We start from the raw sequence: 20,662 nt of genomic DNA on the forward strand, positions 1-20,662 counted from the left end.
GTGTAGGTACACATTGATATGTAGTATTACAGCTTCGATGCCTGTTTCAGTTTTATACCTAATGCTTAATTCATTAATTCATTTATCCATTGATTCCTCCAAGGTGACGGCTCGTGAGGGCCAGCCAGTGAGTTTCCTCTGCAGTGCCGTGGGAGAGCCCGCCCCCAACATCATGTGGATCTCCCCTCAGCGCCGACTAATCACAGCCAAGAGCAATGGCCGCATCACCGTCCTCCCAGGAGGGACGTTGGAGATCCGCTATGCCCAGGTCACCGACAGCGGCACCTACATGTGCATCGCCAGCAATGCCGGGGGAAATGACACTTACTTTGCGATGCTCACGGTCCGGGGCGCGCCGCTGGATGCCTCGTCGGCCTTCTTCGCCAACCGCTCGATGTACGGCGGCGACTTCTTCAACGACACAAACCTGAATAGCACTCGCGTCTTCCTCAAGTTCACCCTGGACCTGACCACCATACTGGTCTCCACAGCGATGGGCTGCATCACCTTCCTGGGCGTGGTGCTCTTCTGTTTCCTGTTGTTGTTTGCATGGAGCCGGGGGCGGGGTCAGCGTAAGAACAACTTCACCGTCGAGACCCCTTTCCGGAAGGCCGAGGGGCCGGCGGCGGTGGGTGGCGCCGGAGGGGCCCGGAAATTCAACATGAAGATGATATGATACAACGCAGCCAGGGGTCACTCGGGGGAGGCATAAGCACGTCCTGGAAACGTGTTTGACAAGACACACATAGCGCTGAATCGCAGAGTAAATAAAGAAATAAAAATAAAATGCATACAGTATTCACACATGGCTGGTATTCACCAGGACCAGATTCGGTTTGAGTGGAAAAAAACATGATGACCTTTGACCTCACGGCCTCCTACTGGTTTTACTCAGCTCGTGGTACAACGTTCTGTTTATATTTTCAGACAAATATAACATAGTCATTAACCAGGTTTCCATCCAACCCGTTTATGCGAGTAAAGTACATGTCGGATAAAAAATGTCATGCCAGGCCTGATGGAAACAGAACATTTGTTGGTTTCAAAATTTCCAAATGTAGACAAAACTAAATACGCTAGATGAGGTGGGATCTTTTGTGTCTGAGTCACGCAATGACATGTTGTGTGGTCCTCCCAGTACTACTCGTCAGGAAAGAACGCAGTTTATTAGGCTACAGATGAAATAAATTATAAATGATGATGAACTTCACAGGGTGGTGAAAGTGCACAGTGATGAGCTTGATGCTCCTTTCCATTAAATATTGAGGGTCTTATTCTGGTGACATGATGATCGATGCTTGGCTGCTGTTTGACAAATAAAAAATAATCTCACTCTTTCGTCCATAATAATCTCATCATGTAGGCTATACCCACATTGTATCTGCGAGCTGTTGGCTAGAGCGCAAGTACTAATACACGCTATATAACGCATATTTTTGGGGATGAGAAAACCATCATTAGAGTTAAAAATGCGATGGAAAACATGGGAATTTAACTGCAAAAGTAGTTTTTATGTGCGCTACTTCATCACACACAGCCTTTTATCCTCAACAAGTCAATTTGATGGAAACACATCTCTGGTGAGAAAATGTACATATAGTTTTTTTTGCAGATTTTAGAATATTCGCTTGAAAATCTGTCGCTAATTGAATGGAAACCTAGCTAGTGAGCTTGATAAGGGTTCAACCAGATCACTAAAGTGGTATTCTGGAGAAAACAATATAACATTACCATTTAGCTTGATAAGAATGATAGAAGTTAAGAATTTAGTGTGATCTCTTATTGGGTGATTACTGTGCTGTGGAATGATCATAGTTATGCCTCTCTCACAGAAAGTGAAAAGGACTTCCTGGAAGCTATGCACTTGTAGTGGTCATTGCACACAGGGCATAGTTCTGACTAGAGGGAGTACAGCCATGACCAGAAGTTAAGGTTAGATAAAACGCTCTCCTAATCTGCTATAAAAAGTAATGTCTGGTTGTAGCTGTAGTCCCTTTCATCATAGCCCATGGAGAGACATGGCTATCAACTAATCACAGCATTTGTAGTCTTGCTTCCTTAAATTCTGCGTTTCCCAGAAATATTGCAATAGCATGTAAGTATTGCAATTTAGAGTACGTTGTATAGTAATAAGATTACAATATTGAATAAAAACAAGCCGTCTTTGTAAGACATTTGGGATATGATTTCAATTGTCACATTTATAAGACACCATCAAGGCCCCTCCCGATAAACACATGACACCTATTTCAATCATTTGACCTAATAACATTTATGGGGAAAAAATATCAGAAGACACTTTGGCCGATCTGTTTTTGAATACCACATCATATACACATCAAAATAAAATATATTCTGAAAATTTTAATTTGGCCCACTTCACTTTCAGAAGTGACCGTTTGCGACGAGGTTGGCTGTGTGAGTTGGACCAAGCGCACTGGCCGACGGTTGCCATGACGGCCTGATGCCCCAAGGGTTTGCTTGGAAAGCCAAGCCCAGCGGGCATGGGGCCACATGGTAACCATGACAACCAACACCGCCCAGGGCAGGGGGAGATGTGGGGACTGTGGGACGAGTGGAGAGGGAGTATGTCCATGTCTCCTCTTTCCAACCTTCCACTAATAGTACTACCCTACCACTGCCAGTAGGGAGGGACGTGGGAAGAGAAAGGTGGATGGGAGGAGCCTAAGCCTCACTTCTCTAACCTCACTCTTACACTGCTCTCTCCTACTGCCCTGGGCTGTGATGGGAAAAGAACTGACCTCCACAGAGCTGCCAGGGGGAGCAGCCTGGAAGTCAGAACACACTGAGAGTCATGTACTGTACAGAACAGACTCACCTTCACAAAGGTTCACACTGAGAGTCATATACTGTACTGTACAGAACAGACTCACCTTCACAAAGGTTCACACTGAGAGTCATATACTGTACTGTACAGAACAGACTCACCTTCACAAAGGTTCACACTGAGAGTCATATACTGTACTGTACAGAACAGACTCACCTTCACAAAGGTTCACACTGAGAGTCATATACTGTACTGTACAGAACAGACTCACCTTCACAAAGGTTCACACTGAGAGTCATATACTGTACTGTACAGAACAGACTCACCTTCACAAAGGTTCACACTGAGAGTCATATACTGTACTGTACAGAACAGACTCACCTTCACAAAGGTTCACACTGAGAGTCATATACTGTACAGAACAGACTCACCTTCACAAAGGCTCACACTCATTTACACATGCATAGGACCTTTTCTCAGGTGAACACAAAGTCATATACATGGCAAGCGCAAACACACACACACAGACACCTATTCTGACGCACACACATCGTTGACATTACAACATTCCAGCAACACTGCATGTAGAAACACAAATCCTGTATGAAGCAACTAATGTACAGTTTTCATTACAAAGCCATAGCGTTAAATTAGATTAGTGCTGTTAGTTTTCATATCCTACAATGGATGATACATCCACTAGTATAATGATTGTTGTTATTACCGTTACCGTCTTGTGAGCTATCAGAGTGATCATAAGACCATCTGCTGTAGTTTGGCTGGCAGAGTGCCACAGTCAGTCAGATAGATAGTGAGACATCACACTATTACCACTCACAACACTACAGATCTATAATAAATAGAACAGCACATCACACTATTACCACTCACAACACTACAGATCTATAATAACTAGAACAGCCCATCACACTATTACCACTCACAACACTACAGATCTATAATAACTAGAAATGCACATCACACTATAACCACTCACAACACTACAGATCTATAATAACTAGAACTGCACATCACACTATAACCACTCAAAACACTACAGATCTATAATAACTAGAAATGCACATCACACTATAACCACTCACAACACTACAGATCTATAATAACTAGAACTGCACATCACACTATAACCACTCACAACACTACAGATCTATAATAACTAGAACAGCACATCACACTATAACCACTCACAACACTACAGATCTATAATAACTAGAACTGCACATCACACTATTACCACTCACAACACTACAGATCTATAATAAATAGAACTGCACATCACACTATAACCACTCACAACACTACAGATCTATAATAACTAGAACAGCACATCACACTATAACCACTCACAACACTACAGATCTATAATAACTAGAACTGCACATCACACTATTACCACTCACAACACTACAGATCTATAATAACTAGAACTGCACATCACACTATAACCACTCACAACACTACAGATCTATAATAACTAGAACAGCACATCACACTATAACCACTCACAACACTACAGATCTATAATAACTAGAACTGCACATCACACTAGTACCACTCACAACACTACATATCTATAATAACTAGAACAGCACATCACACTATAACCACTCACAACACTACAGATCTATAATAACTAGAACTGCATCCACAAACAACCACTCTTCTCTTTCGCTGAGACGGCCAGTGCGCAAATGTCTGTGCCCCCCTAGCCCAGTGCGTCCCCCGTCCCCACTGGGTCCTCCTATGGGAGGGGTCCCTGGCTGGAGACCGATAACTAAAAATGTAAATGAAGTCGTGTGAACCCTGCCCACGCCATATGCATCGTATAGAGGAGAGTACGGTGGTATTTATTATGACGTGTTCTGTTCTCATTCGTTTAGTAGCCTCCTTTTTGCGTTACCTCAGTTGATGCTCTCCGTAAACCATTTACCATTAACCGTTTGAACTCTGTGGCATCCAACAGCGAGATTAGTCCTGTTCTCAATACCTAGAGGAGCTTCCATTCATTCCACCTTGAAGGTTTGTGCACGTGTGTGTGTGTGTGTGTGTGTGTGTGTGTGTGTGTGTGTGTGTGTGTGTGTGTGTGTGTGTGTGTGTGTGTGTGTGTGTGTGTGTGTGTGTGTGTGTGTGTGTGTGTGTGTGTGTGTGTGTGTGTGTGTGTGTGTGTGTGTGTGTGTGTGTGTGTGTGTGTGTGTGTGTGTGTGTGTGTGTGTGGAGGGTTAACTATTTGCCATGATGTAGATGTTTAGGAAATTAGAAGGATCTTTGTGTAGGACACAAGTTCACAATGCTTTCAAATCAGATGAATTCTGAAGGCTCTGAAATCATCCTCCAGTACATCTGTAGAACAAGCCGACCAAAGGACTGTGGGATGATAAATAGTTCTGTATTTATTAAAGTTTAATGAAGCTGAATGGAAATAGATTAGGAAATTGGCCTGGTTTTCTCTCTGCCAGAAGAGACGTGTGAGAATTCATCTTTGCTCCCATTGCTCCGGTCTTGAGAACAAAAGTAATAACTCACTGGATGTTTCCCATTCCATTCTCGTAGTTTTCCAATATTCCCCTTTTTGGGAACGTCTGTTGTGGTTGTTGATGGTGTGATGGTGTAAACGTCAATCACAGATGTAGGGATTAGATAAAGGTATTTAATTGTGTTATCTTTCCCTCCTTCTTCTTCTTCTTCATCAGTTCATTCCCAGACCTCGTTGTCCCCATTCACAGTAACTAGGCTGCAGTGTGGTTGTGTGGTAGTTGACACCTGTTCTATGTGGTCGGTGATTCGATGTTGTCGTGTTTTGAGTTGTTGCTCTGAGTAATAATATCAACCATGGTGCAGGGACTTGTGCAACTGAGATAATGGTAAGGGGTGACCCAGGTTCTCTGAAACGTTGGTTCCTCTCTGGGAACCCTCCTACCCCAGCTTCTAGATTAGAACCTTCCATTCTAACTGCGCACTGCATTCTGGGATATATATCTGGTAACAGAAACCTCTAGACTGTATGTAACGTCACTACCAATATTCTGTCTGAGTCACTAACCCACAAGAGTAAAGATGGGAAATAGTGTTCAAACAGTCCAGAAATCTGGTCTGAACTGAAAACATTCTGATCCTAGACCAAAGCACATCTCTAGCTAGCCTCCTGTTCATTGAGTATTGTTGAGGGGGAATTGTATTTTTCTCACCCTGGGAGGTATTGCTATGCTGTCCAGGTTTGAAGATAAGCATTTGCATACATATGAAATCCATTCGACCTTCAGAGGTCCTTGACTGTACGAGGAAGTAGAGTTGTAGTGTACTTCATTTGGTGCACTTCAAATAGAGAACCCTTTGAACTTCTCTCAACCTGCTCTATCTCCATCCCTCTACCTCTCCACCTGAACTAGAGCACTCGTTTCCTAGGTTACCACTTCATTTAACCCTTTGCAGAGCATGCTGCACATTCTAATTATTTCTAATGGATGACGTTCAAAGGAAGGACTGCCCATTATTTTCCCTATTCAACTGAATAGAACACTGAGAATTCAGTGTTCTAGGTGGGCTGTCCTCGTTGCCTTTTATGTTTCTGGGGGAGACTAGAATGGGAGACATCAGAGTGACTGAGCGAGTGTCTCGTCTCGAGAAAGTCTTGAGAAACTAGGCTGAGCGCTCCCCTGCCTCCCTCCCCCAGTTTGTCCTTGCCCTGCAGAGTGTGTGCATGCATGTGTGTGTGTGCATGAGAGACAGAGAGGCGAGACGTCCCATTTTCAGCAGCCCCTGTTGTAGGGTATACCCCCAATGGGAAACCCCTCTAAGCTTGGCCCAGAGAATACACTGATGATAATGAAACTAAAACCAGACTCAGATAAAAGGGGGATCATTAGCAGCTACAACATTTTAATAATTTAATATTTTTGAAGTGCGTGTCTCTATTTTACACCAAGGTTAGGGAAAGCGGGTTGCAGCGGGTTTCTGCCCTTGATTTCGGTGGCATTCATTTCCCCCCAGCCCATTATTAAAACATCAAAGGAATTGGATTTGCAGTGTGTCCTTATTTGGGCCAACATAAACTAGGATATGAGTGTATTTTAACCACTCACCTCACACAATTTTAATGTTACCATTGCCCTTAGCTTCAATCAACCTGTCGACTGCATTTTCAAAGGATTCGTTAGACTCCTGTCATTCCAGATATCATTGAACTAACTGGGCTAGCTGAGGATGACATATGATAGAGTGAAACAGATAGAAGGAGAGAAGCAGAACTGGTTGGGTGAACATTTGGGCTTCACAAGTTAATTCCTCTGACCCTTTTCTTTACATTATAGAGAGCCATGTTCTCCAGAGACTCAATTATTTGTCACGGTCTCTATTTCCTTACCAGGACACAGGGTTCAAACTATCTACTCCCTGAAGAAATAAAGACCCACTCTTTTTAAGGAACCCACAAGAGTCAGTATGTAATTGGAACTCTGATATTTAACCCTGAAGGTTACAGCAACTTTGAGATTCCTTCTGTATTGAAAAGCGCTGTATAAAATGTATCTATTATTACTATGATCATTATTTCCATCAATAAAGGCTGGCGGGTCTTGACCAGAACACTGCTGTGGACAGTAACCCCGCTTTCAATATGGTCATACTGACCCCTGGTGGTGAAATGGGGCATAGCAGATTACATGTGTTGACCATGTTCACAAACTACCGTTATTGATGGGAGCATTTCTGCCTGCACTGGATCTCAGATGATTACCCATGACCAAACACTATCATGGAAAACCAATTGACGGTTAGCTTGGCAAGTCAGTATTTTACTGGTTTGATATCTGACTGATAAAACATTCATTCAATTTAGCGTTGGTTATTTGCCATCATAACTGTGATTCTAAGCCTGTAGACCTGAGAGAGATGTATATATGAAACACAGATGCTGCGTTGGCTCCATTGACTGTAGCTCAGACTGTCTGTTAGTGTTTAAAAAGTTCAACACTTTTCTGACCCCCTCGGGTTCCAATAGTAATGATAGCAAACATGAATAACCATTTCAATATGTAACACTGTATTACGCTTCTGTAAGACTGATGATTCCTCTGAAGAGATGGATCATTTCTTTTTCAAGCAAAACTTCTTTTTTTTTAATGAGTTTAGCAGGTTTGATCTATGCATGCCTATAATATACCTGGTCTTGCCAACCACTGAATTGCATTGGTAGGGAGAGAAATGTGTGCCATAGATGCTAGCCATAGGACTGGGTGTAACCAACTGCCATAAAAACCAGACTCCTGTCCTCAGCAGCCGATACTCCCCTGTAGCTGAATATGGAGAGACTTTTTCTTCTAATGATTTTGATCTCACAGTACATCTGAGCATGTATACTTTGTGTATCTTGAAAGGTTTTATATTTTGTAAATCAAGGACTAAAGGAATCTTTTGTTTTTGCGGGACCATTGTGGTGTTTCAACTTTCCATTCACCCCTTTTGACTTTGTCTACTTTTCATGACTCACAAATCAATGCTCTGTAAATATAGGATTCATAACTCATGACCCCCAGAAAATATCAGGCGTGAGAGGAAGGATATGGCACTCCCTGACCTGGCCGTCACTCCTTCCTAGGTTTCTAATCTCCAGTATAATGAAAAAAGTGAATATGGTGTCATTTTAATTCAAACGAGACGGTGCCAGGAACATACTGTCCCTCAACCAGGTCTTGAGCTGACCAATTCTCTCCCACTCATAACAAAGGTTAAATAGGGAATTAATTCTCTCTGTACAACAACAGTCAATCTCCCACCATGGGACCACCATAGAGATTCCTGAGATTCTTCCCTATTCTTTATTATTTTCATTTGTGTAGAGACAACTCTCTGAGGTCCCACGGTGGACCTTCCCAAGCTGTCACTGGGCAACCTTATCAAAGAACCACCATTTCAGGTTGTTGTGTGGAGCACCTTGAGACCATATGAAAAACACACACATTGTGGCTTCTCTGTTTCTCTCTATTTGTTTGTTTCATTGTAGTAAAGTCTTTATTCAACCACTGTTGAATGGTACAGTAAATAGTAAAGCTTCGCTGCATCCTGACATTATCACCTCGCTATGAAATTTGGAATCTTTTTACTTTCTTCTGTGGTTTTATTTGTTGCATTGTTGTTCTAAATAATAGTGGAGAAACCTAGGAATGGGTGCCGAGCCATGTCGCTCCACCAAAAGGCTCGCCCAGTGACACACACACAGTTACAGGCAAAAGGTTCTAATCTCAAAATCACAATTCTAATTCACTGGAGTCTCAAATTCAAAACGGTATTCCACTTCCTACTAAAAATAGTCCTTGAACCCTTGGCTTTGCAGGACAGAACTGTACATATTCAATATTAGCCATATTACGTGATCTTATCTGTAGACCTCTTCTGCCATGTCTGACAGAGGAAAATGACTGTTGATTATGTGTAAATACTGTAGGTGTGGTTGTGTAGGAGATAGGAAGTCTTTGTAATATTCTAGTGTTCCTTCTCCAAGGGTCCAATCCATTTCACCCAGTCGCATAGCAACTTGGTGATGACTTGTAGGAGAGGTATAATATACAGTATATACAGTGCTATCGGAAAGTATTCAGACCCCTTCCCTTTTTCCACATTTTGTTACGTTACAGCCTTATTCTAAAAATGATTAAACCTTTGTTTCTCCCTTATCGGTCTACACACAATACCCCACAACGAAAATTCAAAAACAGGTTTTTTGAAATTTTTGCAAATAAATAAATAAAAATAAAAAACGGAAATATAAAATGTACATAAGTATTCAGACCCTTTACTCAGTACTTTATTGAAGAACCTTTGGCAACGATTACAGCCTCTAGACTTATTGGGTATGATGCTACATGCTTGGCACACCTGTATTTGGGGAATTTCTCCCATTCTTCTCTGCAGAGCCTCTCAAGCTCTGTCAGGTTGGATGGGAAGCGTCGCTGTACAGCTATTTTCAGGTCTCTCCAGAGATATTTGATCGGGTTCAAGTCTGGGCTCTGGCTGGGCCACTCAAGGACATTCATAGACTTGTCCCAAAGGCACTCCTGCGTTGTCTTGGCTGTGTGCTTAGGGTCATTGTCCTGTTGGAAGGTGAACCTTCGCCCCAGTCTGAGGTCTTCAGCGCTCTGGAACAGGTTTTCATCAAGGATCTCTCTCTATTTTGCTCCATTAATCTTTCCCTCGATCCTGACTAGACTCCCAGTCCCTGCCGCTGAAAAACATCCCCATAGCATGAGGCTGCCACCACCATGCTTCGCCGTGAGGATGGTGCCAGGTTTCCTCCAGACGTGACGCTTGGCATACAGGCCAAAGAGTTCAATCTTGGTTTCATCAGACTAGAGAATCTTGTTTCTCATGGTCTGACAGTCCTTTAGGTGCCTTTTGGCAAACTCCAAGGGGGCTGTCATGTGCCTTTTACTGGGGAGTGGCTTCCGTCTGGCCTCTCCACCATAAAGGCCTGATTGGTGGAGGGCTGCAGAGATGGTTGTCCTTCTGGAAGGTTCTCCCATCTCCAGAGAGGAACTATGGAGCTCTGTCAGAGTGACCATCAGGTTCTTGTTCACCTCCCTGACCAAGGCCCTTCTCCCCTGATTACTCAGTTTGGCCGGGCGACCAGCTCTAGCAAGAGTCTTGGGGGTTCCAAACTTCTTCCATTTAAGAATGTCGGAGGCCACTGTGTTCTTGGGGACCTGCAACTTTGCAGACATTTTTTGGTACACTTCCCATGACTTGGTTTTTGCTCTGAAATGCACTGTCAACTGTGGAAGCTTATATAACCAAGTGTGTGCCTTTCCAAATCATGTCCAATCAATTGAATTTACCACAGGTGGACTCCAATCAAGTTGTAGAAACATATCAAGGATGATCAATGGAAACAAGATGCACCTGACCTCAATTTCGAGTCTCATAGCAAAGGCTCTTAATACTTATGTAAATAAGGTATTTCTGTTTTTTGTATTTTGTATTTGTATTAAATTTGCAAACATTTAAAAAAAAATCTGTTTTCGCTTTTTCATTATGGGGTACTGTGTGTAAATTGATGAGGGAAAAAAACATTTAATCCATTTCAGAATAAGACTGTAATGTAACAAGATGTGGAAAAAGCCAAGGGGTCTGAATACTTTCCGAATGCACTGTATATCTGTCTCTCAAGTATCTGGGGTCTTTTTTATTTGTATAAGTGTTTTATACTGTCTGTCTTGTGAAAGAGGAACTCTTTTTGTCATAAAAGCATGTTGTTACACTGTTACATCAGTCTCCTCTCTCTTTTTCGCCTGTCTGTGTGACTCAATATGAATTCACACTAACACACGATATATGGCTGATCATTCTGGTAGTTTGCCACTAGAGGGTACAGATGTAGGATCTCAATTTGAACCAGTTTGCTACAGCAGGAAAATAATCCTGCAGCAACAGGACATTATTATGTGGATTATAATAAATATACATTTTTGTAGGGGGTGATACATTTTTTGTTAGGGCAAATTAAGTCTGAAATTTCAAAGTGGAAATTACAAACTTTAGAAGCCTTTTTAAAACTCAGATACACTACAGGTTTGCATTTCCTGCTATGCAGGAAAATTCTCTGCGACAAAAGAGTGATCAAATTAAGATCCTACATCTGTATAATATTATTATAGGATAAGGACCTCTATCCTCTATATGTGCATCTAAATTCTGAAACATCAACTACAGATGGCATGCAAGATCCCTGCAAAAGGATCCCTGCAAAAAGATCCCTGCAAAAAGATCCCTGCAAAAAGATATCTGCAAAAAGATATCTGCAAAAAGATCCCTGCAAGAAGATCCCTTCAAAAAGATCCCTATAAGAAGATCCCTTCAAAAAGATCCCTTCAAAAAGATCCCTGCAAGAAGATCCCTGCAAAAAGTACTTCACTTTACAATTGAATCAATATTTCGTCCAATATCAATAAGGCCTAAACAAGCCAGAAAACTCTATAATAAATTAAAATGTGTTGCATTGACAGAAAACATTTTCAAATGTATCTCTAATGTAAATGAAAATCAAAGATAAACTGCTATCCAATTGTTTGTTTCTTTATTTAATTACTCAAAACACACAGTTTACCCATACTGGTTTTCCACTTACTTTATTTTCTGTTACAGTTATTACTCATTAAGGGTCTCAGCAGGCCAACATCATGAGTAACTGCACAGGCTCTAAAAGCTACTGTGGGATAGAGAGGGGAATGACTCTCAGGTTATTTGTGTGTGTGTGTGTGTGTGTGTGTGTGTGTGTGTGTGTGTGTGTGTGTGTGTGTGTGTGTGTGTGTGTGTGTGTGTGTGTGTGTGTGTGTGTGTGTGTGTGTGTGTGTGTGTGTGTGTGTGCACGTGTGTGTGTGTGTGTGCACGTGTGTGTGTGTGTGTGTGTGTGTGCACGTGTTAGTGTATGTGTGTGTTTGGGCATTTGATAAACATCTTCGATTAAAAGTCCAGTTAACCAATCAGGTTCTCCTTGGGGAGAATCCCTGGCACCTTGGCCTCCACGGTAGAGGTCTTTCCTAAAGGTTGAAGGTTAAAGGGGAGGGGCCACACACAGAGAGACATTCCTCCTCATATCCTTCCATCTTTCCTCTTTAGCTGTTCTCTGCCTGCCTTTCCTTATCCCTCTATCTTTTCTCTCCTTCTCTCCTTTTCTCTTCTCTTTATTGGAAATTGATTGTCTTCTACCATCACAAAGACACTTGGTTCTGATTGATTGACAGGTAAGGGAAGAGGGAGAGAACATTTTGCACTGGAGCTGACTGAGAGAGCGCTGGGCCTCTCTTCCTCACTGGAGGTGGAGAGTCAACCCTCCACAACATTCATGAGCCTGTTTCAGTAGCCAGGGTGCTAGTCCATTTCTGTATTAGCCAACACTTTATCTTACCTGTGTTGAATGCAGAAACAGTCAGGCACCCAGGGCACTGCTTCAGGACAGTTCTGGTATGAGAGATACACACGGGTGCCTTCCAACCAACAACATGAAATAAGCAACGAATGCACATACAATACAATACACACAGGTCAAATGAAGGGTAATACAAACAGGAATAGTACGGAGAAAAGACCAGAAGATCACCAGCATCCCTCACTAGCACACATCAGGACAGGGTTACATCCACAACGACCAGGGGGAAAGACAGAATGAGTGATGAGGAGAGAACACCTCCACTACACACATACAACCAGCACAAACCAAATAACAAGCCCAAATAAAACATCAGATGGCATCAGCCCTCTCTCTTCACCTCTCTTTTCCAGCCCCAGGCTCTTTCCTTTTCTCCCCTCCCTTTACCCGGGAGTACAGTTCATCCTACAGTTTCTATACAGTTATATAATATCCATGCATAAAATAATAGATTGCGTCGCCCCTGACAACAGAGGTGCTCTGGGGCGTTGTTTGTGTTTGTTTTTAATATGGGGATCAACTGAACACACACAGCAGGACTGTTGTTTTTAAGAAACAATAAGAAAGACAAAAAAGGAACATTATTTATCCCACAATGTGTCATGTCATCTTTGGTTTTTAAATAAAGTTTTTTTACTATCCTTTATTGGTTTCCTTTCTTTAGTCCTGTACCTTGACGTTTTCCTCCAAACATAACCTACACACCTATACCCTAGATTTCTTACAACCTACCACCCTTCCCCACACACTAGAACCCTTTCACCATCCTTTCCCCCTGGCCTAAAACCCACTCTACCTCCCTTATAATTGACCCTACAACTCTTACACACTACCACACTCCCCCTCAGACCTACAGAACTACCACACTACCTCCCTTTTCCTCAGACCTACCACACTACCTCCTTTCCCCTCAGCCCTACCACACTTCTATACACCCCCCTCCCAGGATGATTTTTCTGTCTTTCCCACATTCTCCTTTACCTATCCCATTAGTCAGAGTCAATACGTTTTTCCCTCATGACAGCATACAGAGGAATTCATGAGATTGAGAATAAATAAATTGACAAACCATATCAAACAGTCAAAAGGCTTCTCGAACACACTGTGCATAAAGAAAACAAACAGTCAAAAGGCTTCTAGAACACACTATCCATAAAGAAAACAGACAGAAGAAAGGCTTCTAGAACACACTTCCATAAAGAAAACAAACATTCAAAAGGTTTCTAGAACACACTGTCCATAAAGAAAACAAACAGTAGAAAGGCTTCTAGTACACACTGTCCATAAAGAAAACAAACAGTAGAAAGGCTTCTAGTACACACTGTCCATAAAGAAAACAAACAGTCAAAAGGCTTCTAGAACACACTGTCCATAAAGAAAAACACTTATCAAAGGGTTTCTAGAACACACTATCCATAAAGAAAAACACTTATTTTAGCAGTGACTGATGACTCTCATTGCTAATAACATTGTTGTTATTGTTTCACTACGTAACCTTTACATTAAAGATTTGAGGTATATCAGGATGAATTGTCTACACGTGCCTGCCTAGTCGTGACGCCAGCCGGGACAGGGGATAGATGAAGAGGGTTAGAGTGGAGTAGGGTGGAACACTGTGGTTTTGGGAGTAGGTGATTGGCCATTGATTTACCCCAATGCTAGTCAATGATAGAGAGGGATCTGAGGGTGTGATTTTGGAAGCAAACACACCACACTCCCGTGACATCAAAATATCTCTGGTAGGAGTGTGTGTGTGACAGAATATAAACACAACTCTATCACCTCTATTACATACCTGGGGCCTGCTGCACATTAACACCCCACTGCATGCACACACACACACACACACACACACACACACACACACACACACACACACACACACACACACACACACACACACACACACACACACACACACACACACACACACACACACACACTTGCAAGCACAAGCGCACACACACACACACTTGCAAGCACAGGCACACACACACACACGCACAAACACATGGTCTATGTTGATCAAACCAACACCACCCATGTAAAAATGTATCTCATTCGATGACCCATGTAATCATTTGGTTTAGTATTGAACAATAGAAGCAGGTCTAGTAAAATATACAAAACAAAAGTGCTTTTTGAATTTCAATGTGAATTGTTGCCCACCCCCTCCCCCCCTTTCCACCCTGTATGTGCCCCCTTAACCTTGGCATGCGAATAATGAGGTGTGTGTGCGAGAGAGAGAGTGTGTGTGCAGGTTTGTACTTCTGTGCATGACTGTTTGGTCATGTGTGTGTTCAGAGCACTCTAACCCATGGTTGAAGGAGAAAGGCACTCAACTCTGTCTGCATATACTGTACCTACCACCTCCCTGTGGTCAGTATGCAGTCCAAATGCTCTGTGTGCGGGATTATGATTTAGGGTGTGTGTGTGTGTGTGTGTGTGTGTGTGTGTGTGTGTGTGTGTGTGTGTGTGTGTGTGTGTGTGTGTGTGTGTGTGTGTGTGTGTGTGTGTGTGTGTGTGTGTGTGTGTGTGTGTGTGTGTGTGTGTGTGTGTGTGTGTGTGTTTGTGTTAGGTTTGAGTCCTGGGTCTAGCGTCAGACTGGCAGCTGAAGTATCTTTGGTATCCGTGGCTGTGTCACAGTCCACTCTATTGTGTGAGGTATACATCATGTCTCAGCTTCACTTTGGATTTGAACGCAACGCTTTTAACATCCTCGCTACAAACCTACAAATCTCTCTTAGTCACCTGTCTCTTCTCTGCCTCTGAGTGAAACCGTCTCTACACCCCCCATGGTCCCTGTCCGCATCTCCACCTTAAATATGATTATCGCCCGCTAGAAGATGCTACACAAGTGGAAGGAAAAGGATTTCCAAGGTCGGTTTCCACAGTAACCCCCCAAAAATATTTATCTTCCTGGTTCCTGCCTTTTACAGTATGTCCCCCATGAAACCTCTCCAACAGGAAATGAGAGGTTAAAGGTTAAAGAGAAAGTGACATCATCACCCCTTCCTCCACCCAACGCGGTGCCCCATCATTGGAGCTTTCAGCAGAGAGGAATGCAGGGGGCGGTCCAGTTCAGGGGTGAAAGTTCAGAGGTCATAAACAAGTCCTTCGGGAAGTCCAGCTAGGAGTCAATCTACTTCATCACACAAGTATTCACAAATATGCACAGTCATAATTTTGTGTTTGTTTCCCTTGAGAATGATCAGTCTTTTTCCATGTTGATTATTATTTTTTGGTCTTTTATATTTTCTGTTTTGTCAACAAGGTGCTTGTTTCCAGTTTCAGCACAACAGAGCACAGTAGTCACAACAGAGAAACTTTGTGACTATAGTACTACTTTTTACCCGCATCAATATTATAGAGAGAAAGAAGAAGAAAGAGAGGAGGGAGGAGAGAGGAGAGGAGAGGAGAGGAGAGGAGAGGAGAGGAGAGGAGAGGAGAGGAGAGGAGAGGAGAGGAGAGGAGAGGAGAGGAGAGGAGAGGAGAGGAGAGGAGAGGAGAGGAAGCTTGAAGGAAATAGTTTATTTACAGTTCATTTTCATGATGTTCTGGTTAGTTTTGATCATATCCATGAATCCATTGTTCTGAGGTATGGAATGGCCACATCTTCCCGTCCAATTCCTCTCTATAAGGGGATCTAGAATGATGTGTTGGTTGCTATGGCACTGGCTGCCCACAAGGGGGCGTGGTAAGTGAGGGAGCTACACCTGCTCTCTCTGATTATCATAAAAGGGTAAACGTCATTGGCACTCATATCATATTGTGAAGTTTGACCCTTGGGTTTGGCCACTAGAGCAGGGCAATCTCCTCCCGTTACCTTGATAGGACACTCAATAAGGTCCAGATGATTCCCATTTGATTGTTACTCTTTGGTACCTAAACATACCCTCCAGTAGCTACATAGTTAACAGCCATACATAAAAATGGAACCTTAATCAAATCAACATCAAAAGATGATTATGGATGATAGTCTTGAGACATGTCCTCTGTTCCAAAAACAAAGCAGCTCAGGCTGTGTGTGTGTGTATGTCTCAAACCGCTCCTTCATCTGCTCTGGTCTGAAAGTGCAGGATAGGTGAAACAGTGTAATGACTGATCTTCTGGCATTTGGCTTTCACCTGTCTAGGTCTTATATCAGTGCAGATGAAGGAGCGGAGACGGGTAGACTTTTGAAATGTGGTGTCAGACAGCAGGGGTAGGCAACAGGCGGCCCACGGGCCAAAACTGGGCAGTGAGTGATTTCTTTTGCCCCGCCAAAGTTTTTAGTAAAACATAATAATCATAATTTTGGGGGATTTTAGCATTTGGTCAAAAATACTGTCAAATCACAAGGAATTCAGCAAAAAATTACTTTAATTTAGGACGTCTGCTCCAAATTATTCCAACGAATAAAAGATTAGACGTGATCATGCATGTCTCAATGTAATCAAGGAATGAAATTATTGTTATTTTCAAATACAATCTCTTTTTGGGCTTAGTTGTGGTCAATTTGCAGCGTACAAATTATTATAACTGTGTTCCTGCTCCCCGACCATGCGCTCTGATAAAAATGATTTGCCTACTCCTGTCACACAGAAACACTCAACAGTGTGATGTAACGACCAGCAGGTAGCACTGTTGCACTTGCACTGCAGAAAACAGATTGCTGCTCAGAAATTACACCCCCTGGAGTGGAATTGTACACACACACACATGCAAGCATACATGCATGTACAGAACATACACACACACAAACAGTGAAAGGTGTGTTTTTCTGACTGAGCAGAGAACAAGAGAACATGTCTGCATGTTTATCCTTGCCTTTTTCACACACATGGCCACTGATGTTGTGCAGTCAGGTCTATTACCATGGGCTTGTCTTTGGTGTATTTGCTTGGTCCATTAGTCAAAAACTTAAGCTTGTGGACCGATCAATCCCAAAAGAGAGAGAAAGCGATTCTGTGGGCCTAACTGATCTTAGCTATTTTAGATTTGAACCGACCCTCAGAATTTCTCTGGATCGTTTTTCCTTTGGTTTACTGACAGATTTGCTCAAACTAAAGTGTCTGAGGATAATTTGGGATACCAATACATCCTCCCCAGACCCATTGGTTTCTCGTTGATTTCTGACAGACAAAAGTAAATAGAGTAAAGGGCGAGATTCAGCACAAAAAGAGAACACCTTCAGACCAATGGTCATATACTTCTGATTCAACTCAGTAGATGAATCAGGTGTGTTAGTGCTGGGCTGGAAAAAAAGCATGCACACACTACAGCCCTCCAGGACCACCAGGGTCAGTGACCCCTGCTTTAGTTCCCTCCATCCTCTCCCACCCTCTTCCCCTCCCTCTCAGGCCTTGGAGAAGGTGGTAGCAGAGGAGGTGCCCGGTTGTGCCGGGGATAAACCGGCGTTGTTGTTGTTCCCATGAGCGTGCATATGACCGTGCCCGTGCACGCTCCCGTGCACACCCGCGTGCTCGTTCCCCTCTGCGCCTCCAGTGGACCCCCAGCGGTCGGCGTGGCAGCGTCGGCGAGCGTTCATGAAGAAGTTGGAAACGGTGGAGAGCTCCAGGCCTAGCTGATGGCTGATGGTGATCTGCATCTCCTTGGATGGACGGCGGTTCTCCCTAAAGATGGCCGCCAGCGTGCGGCGCTGCAGGTCCGTGAATACCAACCGCTGTTTCTTGGGGACCAGGTTCCTCTCACGACCCTGGTCCTGCTCCTTCCGCTTACAGGCTGCAGAGGAAGAAGACGGGGAGAAGGGAGGGGGAGAGTTTAGTTTCCTCCTGTCTTCCAAGCTTTTCCAAGAGCATTTGCCCATATTGTTGAATTTGGCCCTCATTTTACTGGCAATATTGATAATATACAAAAGTATATCTCAAACAGGAACCTCCTACATGAAATGGAGAGGGGGTGAAGAGAGGGAGGGAAAGAGTAAGTGGGGAGGAGATAATTAAAGGAGGGATGGAGTAAGTGGGGGGGACATAATTAAAGGATGGATGCAGGCAGAGATGAGCAGTATTTCTGTTCTGTGTATTTGAAATATCTATTTCAGTTACTTCTGAGTATTTTGTCATTTGAATTGCACTGGGCTGAACTACAATCCAATATTTGTTGTAACAAAGATAATTTTGAGAGCTGTAATTAGTATTTTCAAATTACTTTTCCATACCATTTATTATAGCAGTTCAGCCTTCATTGGTATTAGAATTATGATGGCACTATGGTGTGATAAGAGTGTCTACAAAATGAACTAATTATAAATGTAAAAATTAACAATATAGTATTATTGTAATGAGCTCCGCCCTGAAACAAGGCCAATAATAAATAATAAAACCCAGAGTTCTTTGCGGTCTCTTTAAGTATGTTCAGTTTCACATTCTGTTACGTCCGTCGTTAGATGAATGAGACCAAAGCGCAGCGTGGAAAGTGTTCATGATTTTTAATATTGTACTCCGACAAAACAACAAAATACAAAACCGAACGTAACGTTCTGCAGGGCTAGACAGCAACTATGCAAAAACAAGATCCCACAACCTAAGGTGGGAAAATAGGCTGCCTAAGTATGATCCCCAATCAGAGACAACGATAGACAGCTGCCTCTGATTGGGAACCATACCAGGCCAAACAAAGAAATAGGAATACTAGATTGCCCACCCAAATCACACCCTGACCTAACCAAATAGAGAAATAAAAAGGCTCTCTAAGGTCAAGGCGTGACAGTACCCCCCCCAAAGGTGCGGACTCCGGCCGCAAAACCTGACTCTATGAGGGAGGGTCCGGGTGGGCATCTAGCCTCGGTGGCTGCTCCGGTTCGGGGCGTAGACCCCACTCCGCTCGCTGATCGCTCCGCCTCCGTGGAATCGGACCATGGATCGTCGCCGGAAGCTCCGGACTGTGGATCGTTGCCAGAGGAACCGGACCGTAGATCGTCGCCGGGGGAACCGGACCGTAGATCGTCGCCGGGGGAACCGGACCGTAGATCGTTGCCGGGGGAACCGGACCGTAGATCGTCGCCGGGGACTCCGGACCGTGGATCGTCGCCGGAGGCTCCGGACCGTGGATCGTCGCCGGGGACTCCGGACGTAGATCGTTGCCGGGGACTCCGAACCGTAGATCATCGCAGAAGGCTCCGGACTGGGAACCGTCGCTGGAGGCTCCGGACTGGGAACCCTCGCTGGAGGCTCTGGACCGCAGACTGTCGCTGGAGGCACCGGACTGCCGACCGTCGCTGGATGCTCCGGACTGCCGACCGTCGCTAGAGGCTCCGGACTGCCGACCGTCGCTGGATGCTCCGGACTGCCGACCGTCGCTAGAGGCTCCGGACTGCCGACCGTCTCTGGAGGTTCCGGACTGCCGACCGTCGCTGGAGGCTCTAGACTGCCGACCGTCTCAGGAGGTTCCGGACTGCGGACCGTCTCAGGAGGTTCCGGACTGCGGACCGTCTCAAGAGGTTCCGGACTGCGGACCGTCTCAGGAGGTTCCGGACTGTGGCCGTCTCAGGAGGTTCCGGACTGTGGACCGTCTCAGGAGGTTCCGGACTGTGGACCGTCTCAGGAGGTTCCGGACTGTGGACCGTCGTTGGAGGTTCCGGACTGTGAAACGTCGCCGGAAGCTCTGGACTGGAAATTGTCGCCGGAAGCTCTGGACTGGGAACTGTCGCCGGAAGCTCTGGACTGGGAACTGTCGCCGGAAGCTCTGGACGGGGAACTGTTACTGGAAGCTCTGGACTGGGAACTGTCGCCGGAGCTCTGGACTGGGAACTGTCGCCGGAAGCTCTGGAATGGGGAGGCGCACTGGAGGCCTGATGCGTGGGGCCGGTACAAGTGGCACCGGGCTGGTGACACACACCTCAGGGCGAGTGCGGGGAGGAGGCACAGGACGTACTGGACTGTGAAGGCGCGCTGTGGACACAGTGCGTAGAGCCGGCGCAGGATATACTGGACCGT

The 20,662-nt window shown here is 44.2% G+C and overlaps 2 protein-coding genes across 3 annotated transcripts in view; one reads left to right on the plus strand and one right to left on the minus strand.

The window, feature by feature from the left end:
• The window catches only part of LOC139550316 (leucine-rich repeat and immunoglobulin-like domain-containing nogo receptor-interacting protein 3), a 91,681-nt gene extending 80,618 nt beyond the window's left edge, over positions 1-11,063 (plus strand). For both annotated transcript variants that reach the window (XM_071361139.1, XM_071361138.1), the window contains one exon: positions 104-11,063. In XM_071361139.1, coding sequence (XP_071217240.1) covers positions 104-676 — 573 coding nt within the window. In that variant the 3' untranslated portion in view covers positions 677-11,063. The remainder of the gene's footprint in view (positions 1-103) is intronic.
• Positions 11,064-16,207: 5,144 nt separating this feature from the next.
• onecut3b (one cut homeobox 3b) overlaps positions 16,208-20,662 on the minus strand; it is a 27,337-nt gene continuing 22,882 nt past the window's right edge. Inside the window, exon 2 of the mRNA XM_071361140.1 lies at positions 16,208-18,449. Coding sequence (XP_071217241.1) covers positions 18,064-18,449 — 386 coding nt within the window. The 3' untranslated portion in view covers positions 16,208-18,063. The remainder of the gene's footprint in view (positions 18,450-20,662) is intronic.

This window comes from Salvelinus alpinus, chromosome 23, assembly GCF_045679555.1.
Source record: "Salvelinus alpinus chromosome 23, SLU_Salpinus.1, whole genome shotgun sequence".
Classification (NCBI taxonomy): domain Eukaryota; kingdom Metazoa; phylum Chordata; class Actinopteri; order Salmoniformes; family Salmonidae; genus Salvelinus; species Salvelinus alpinus.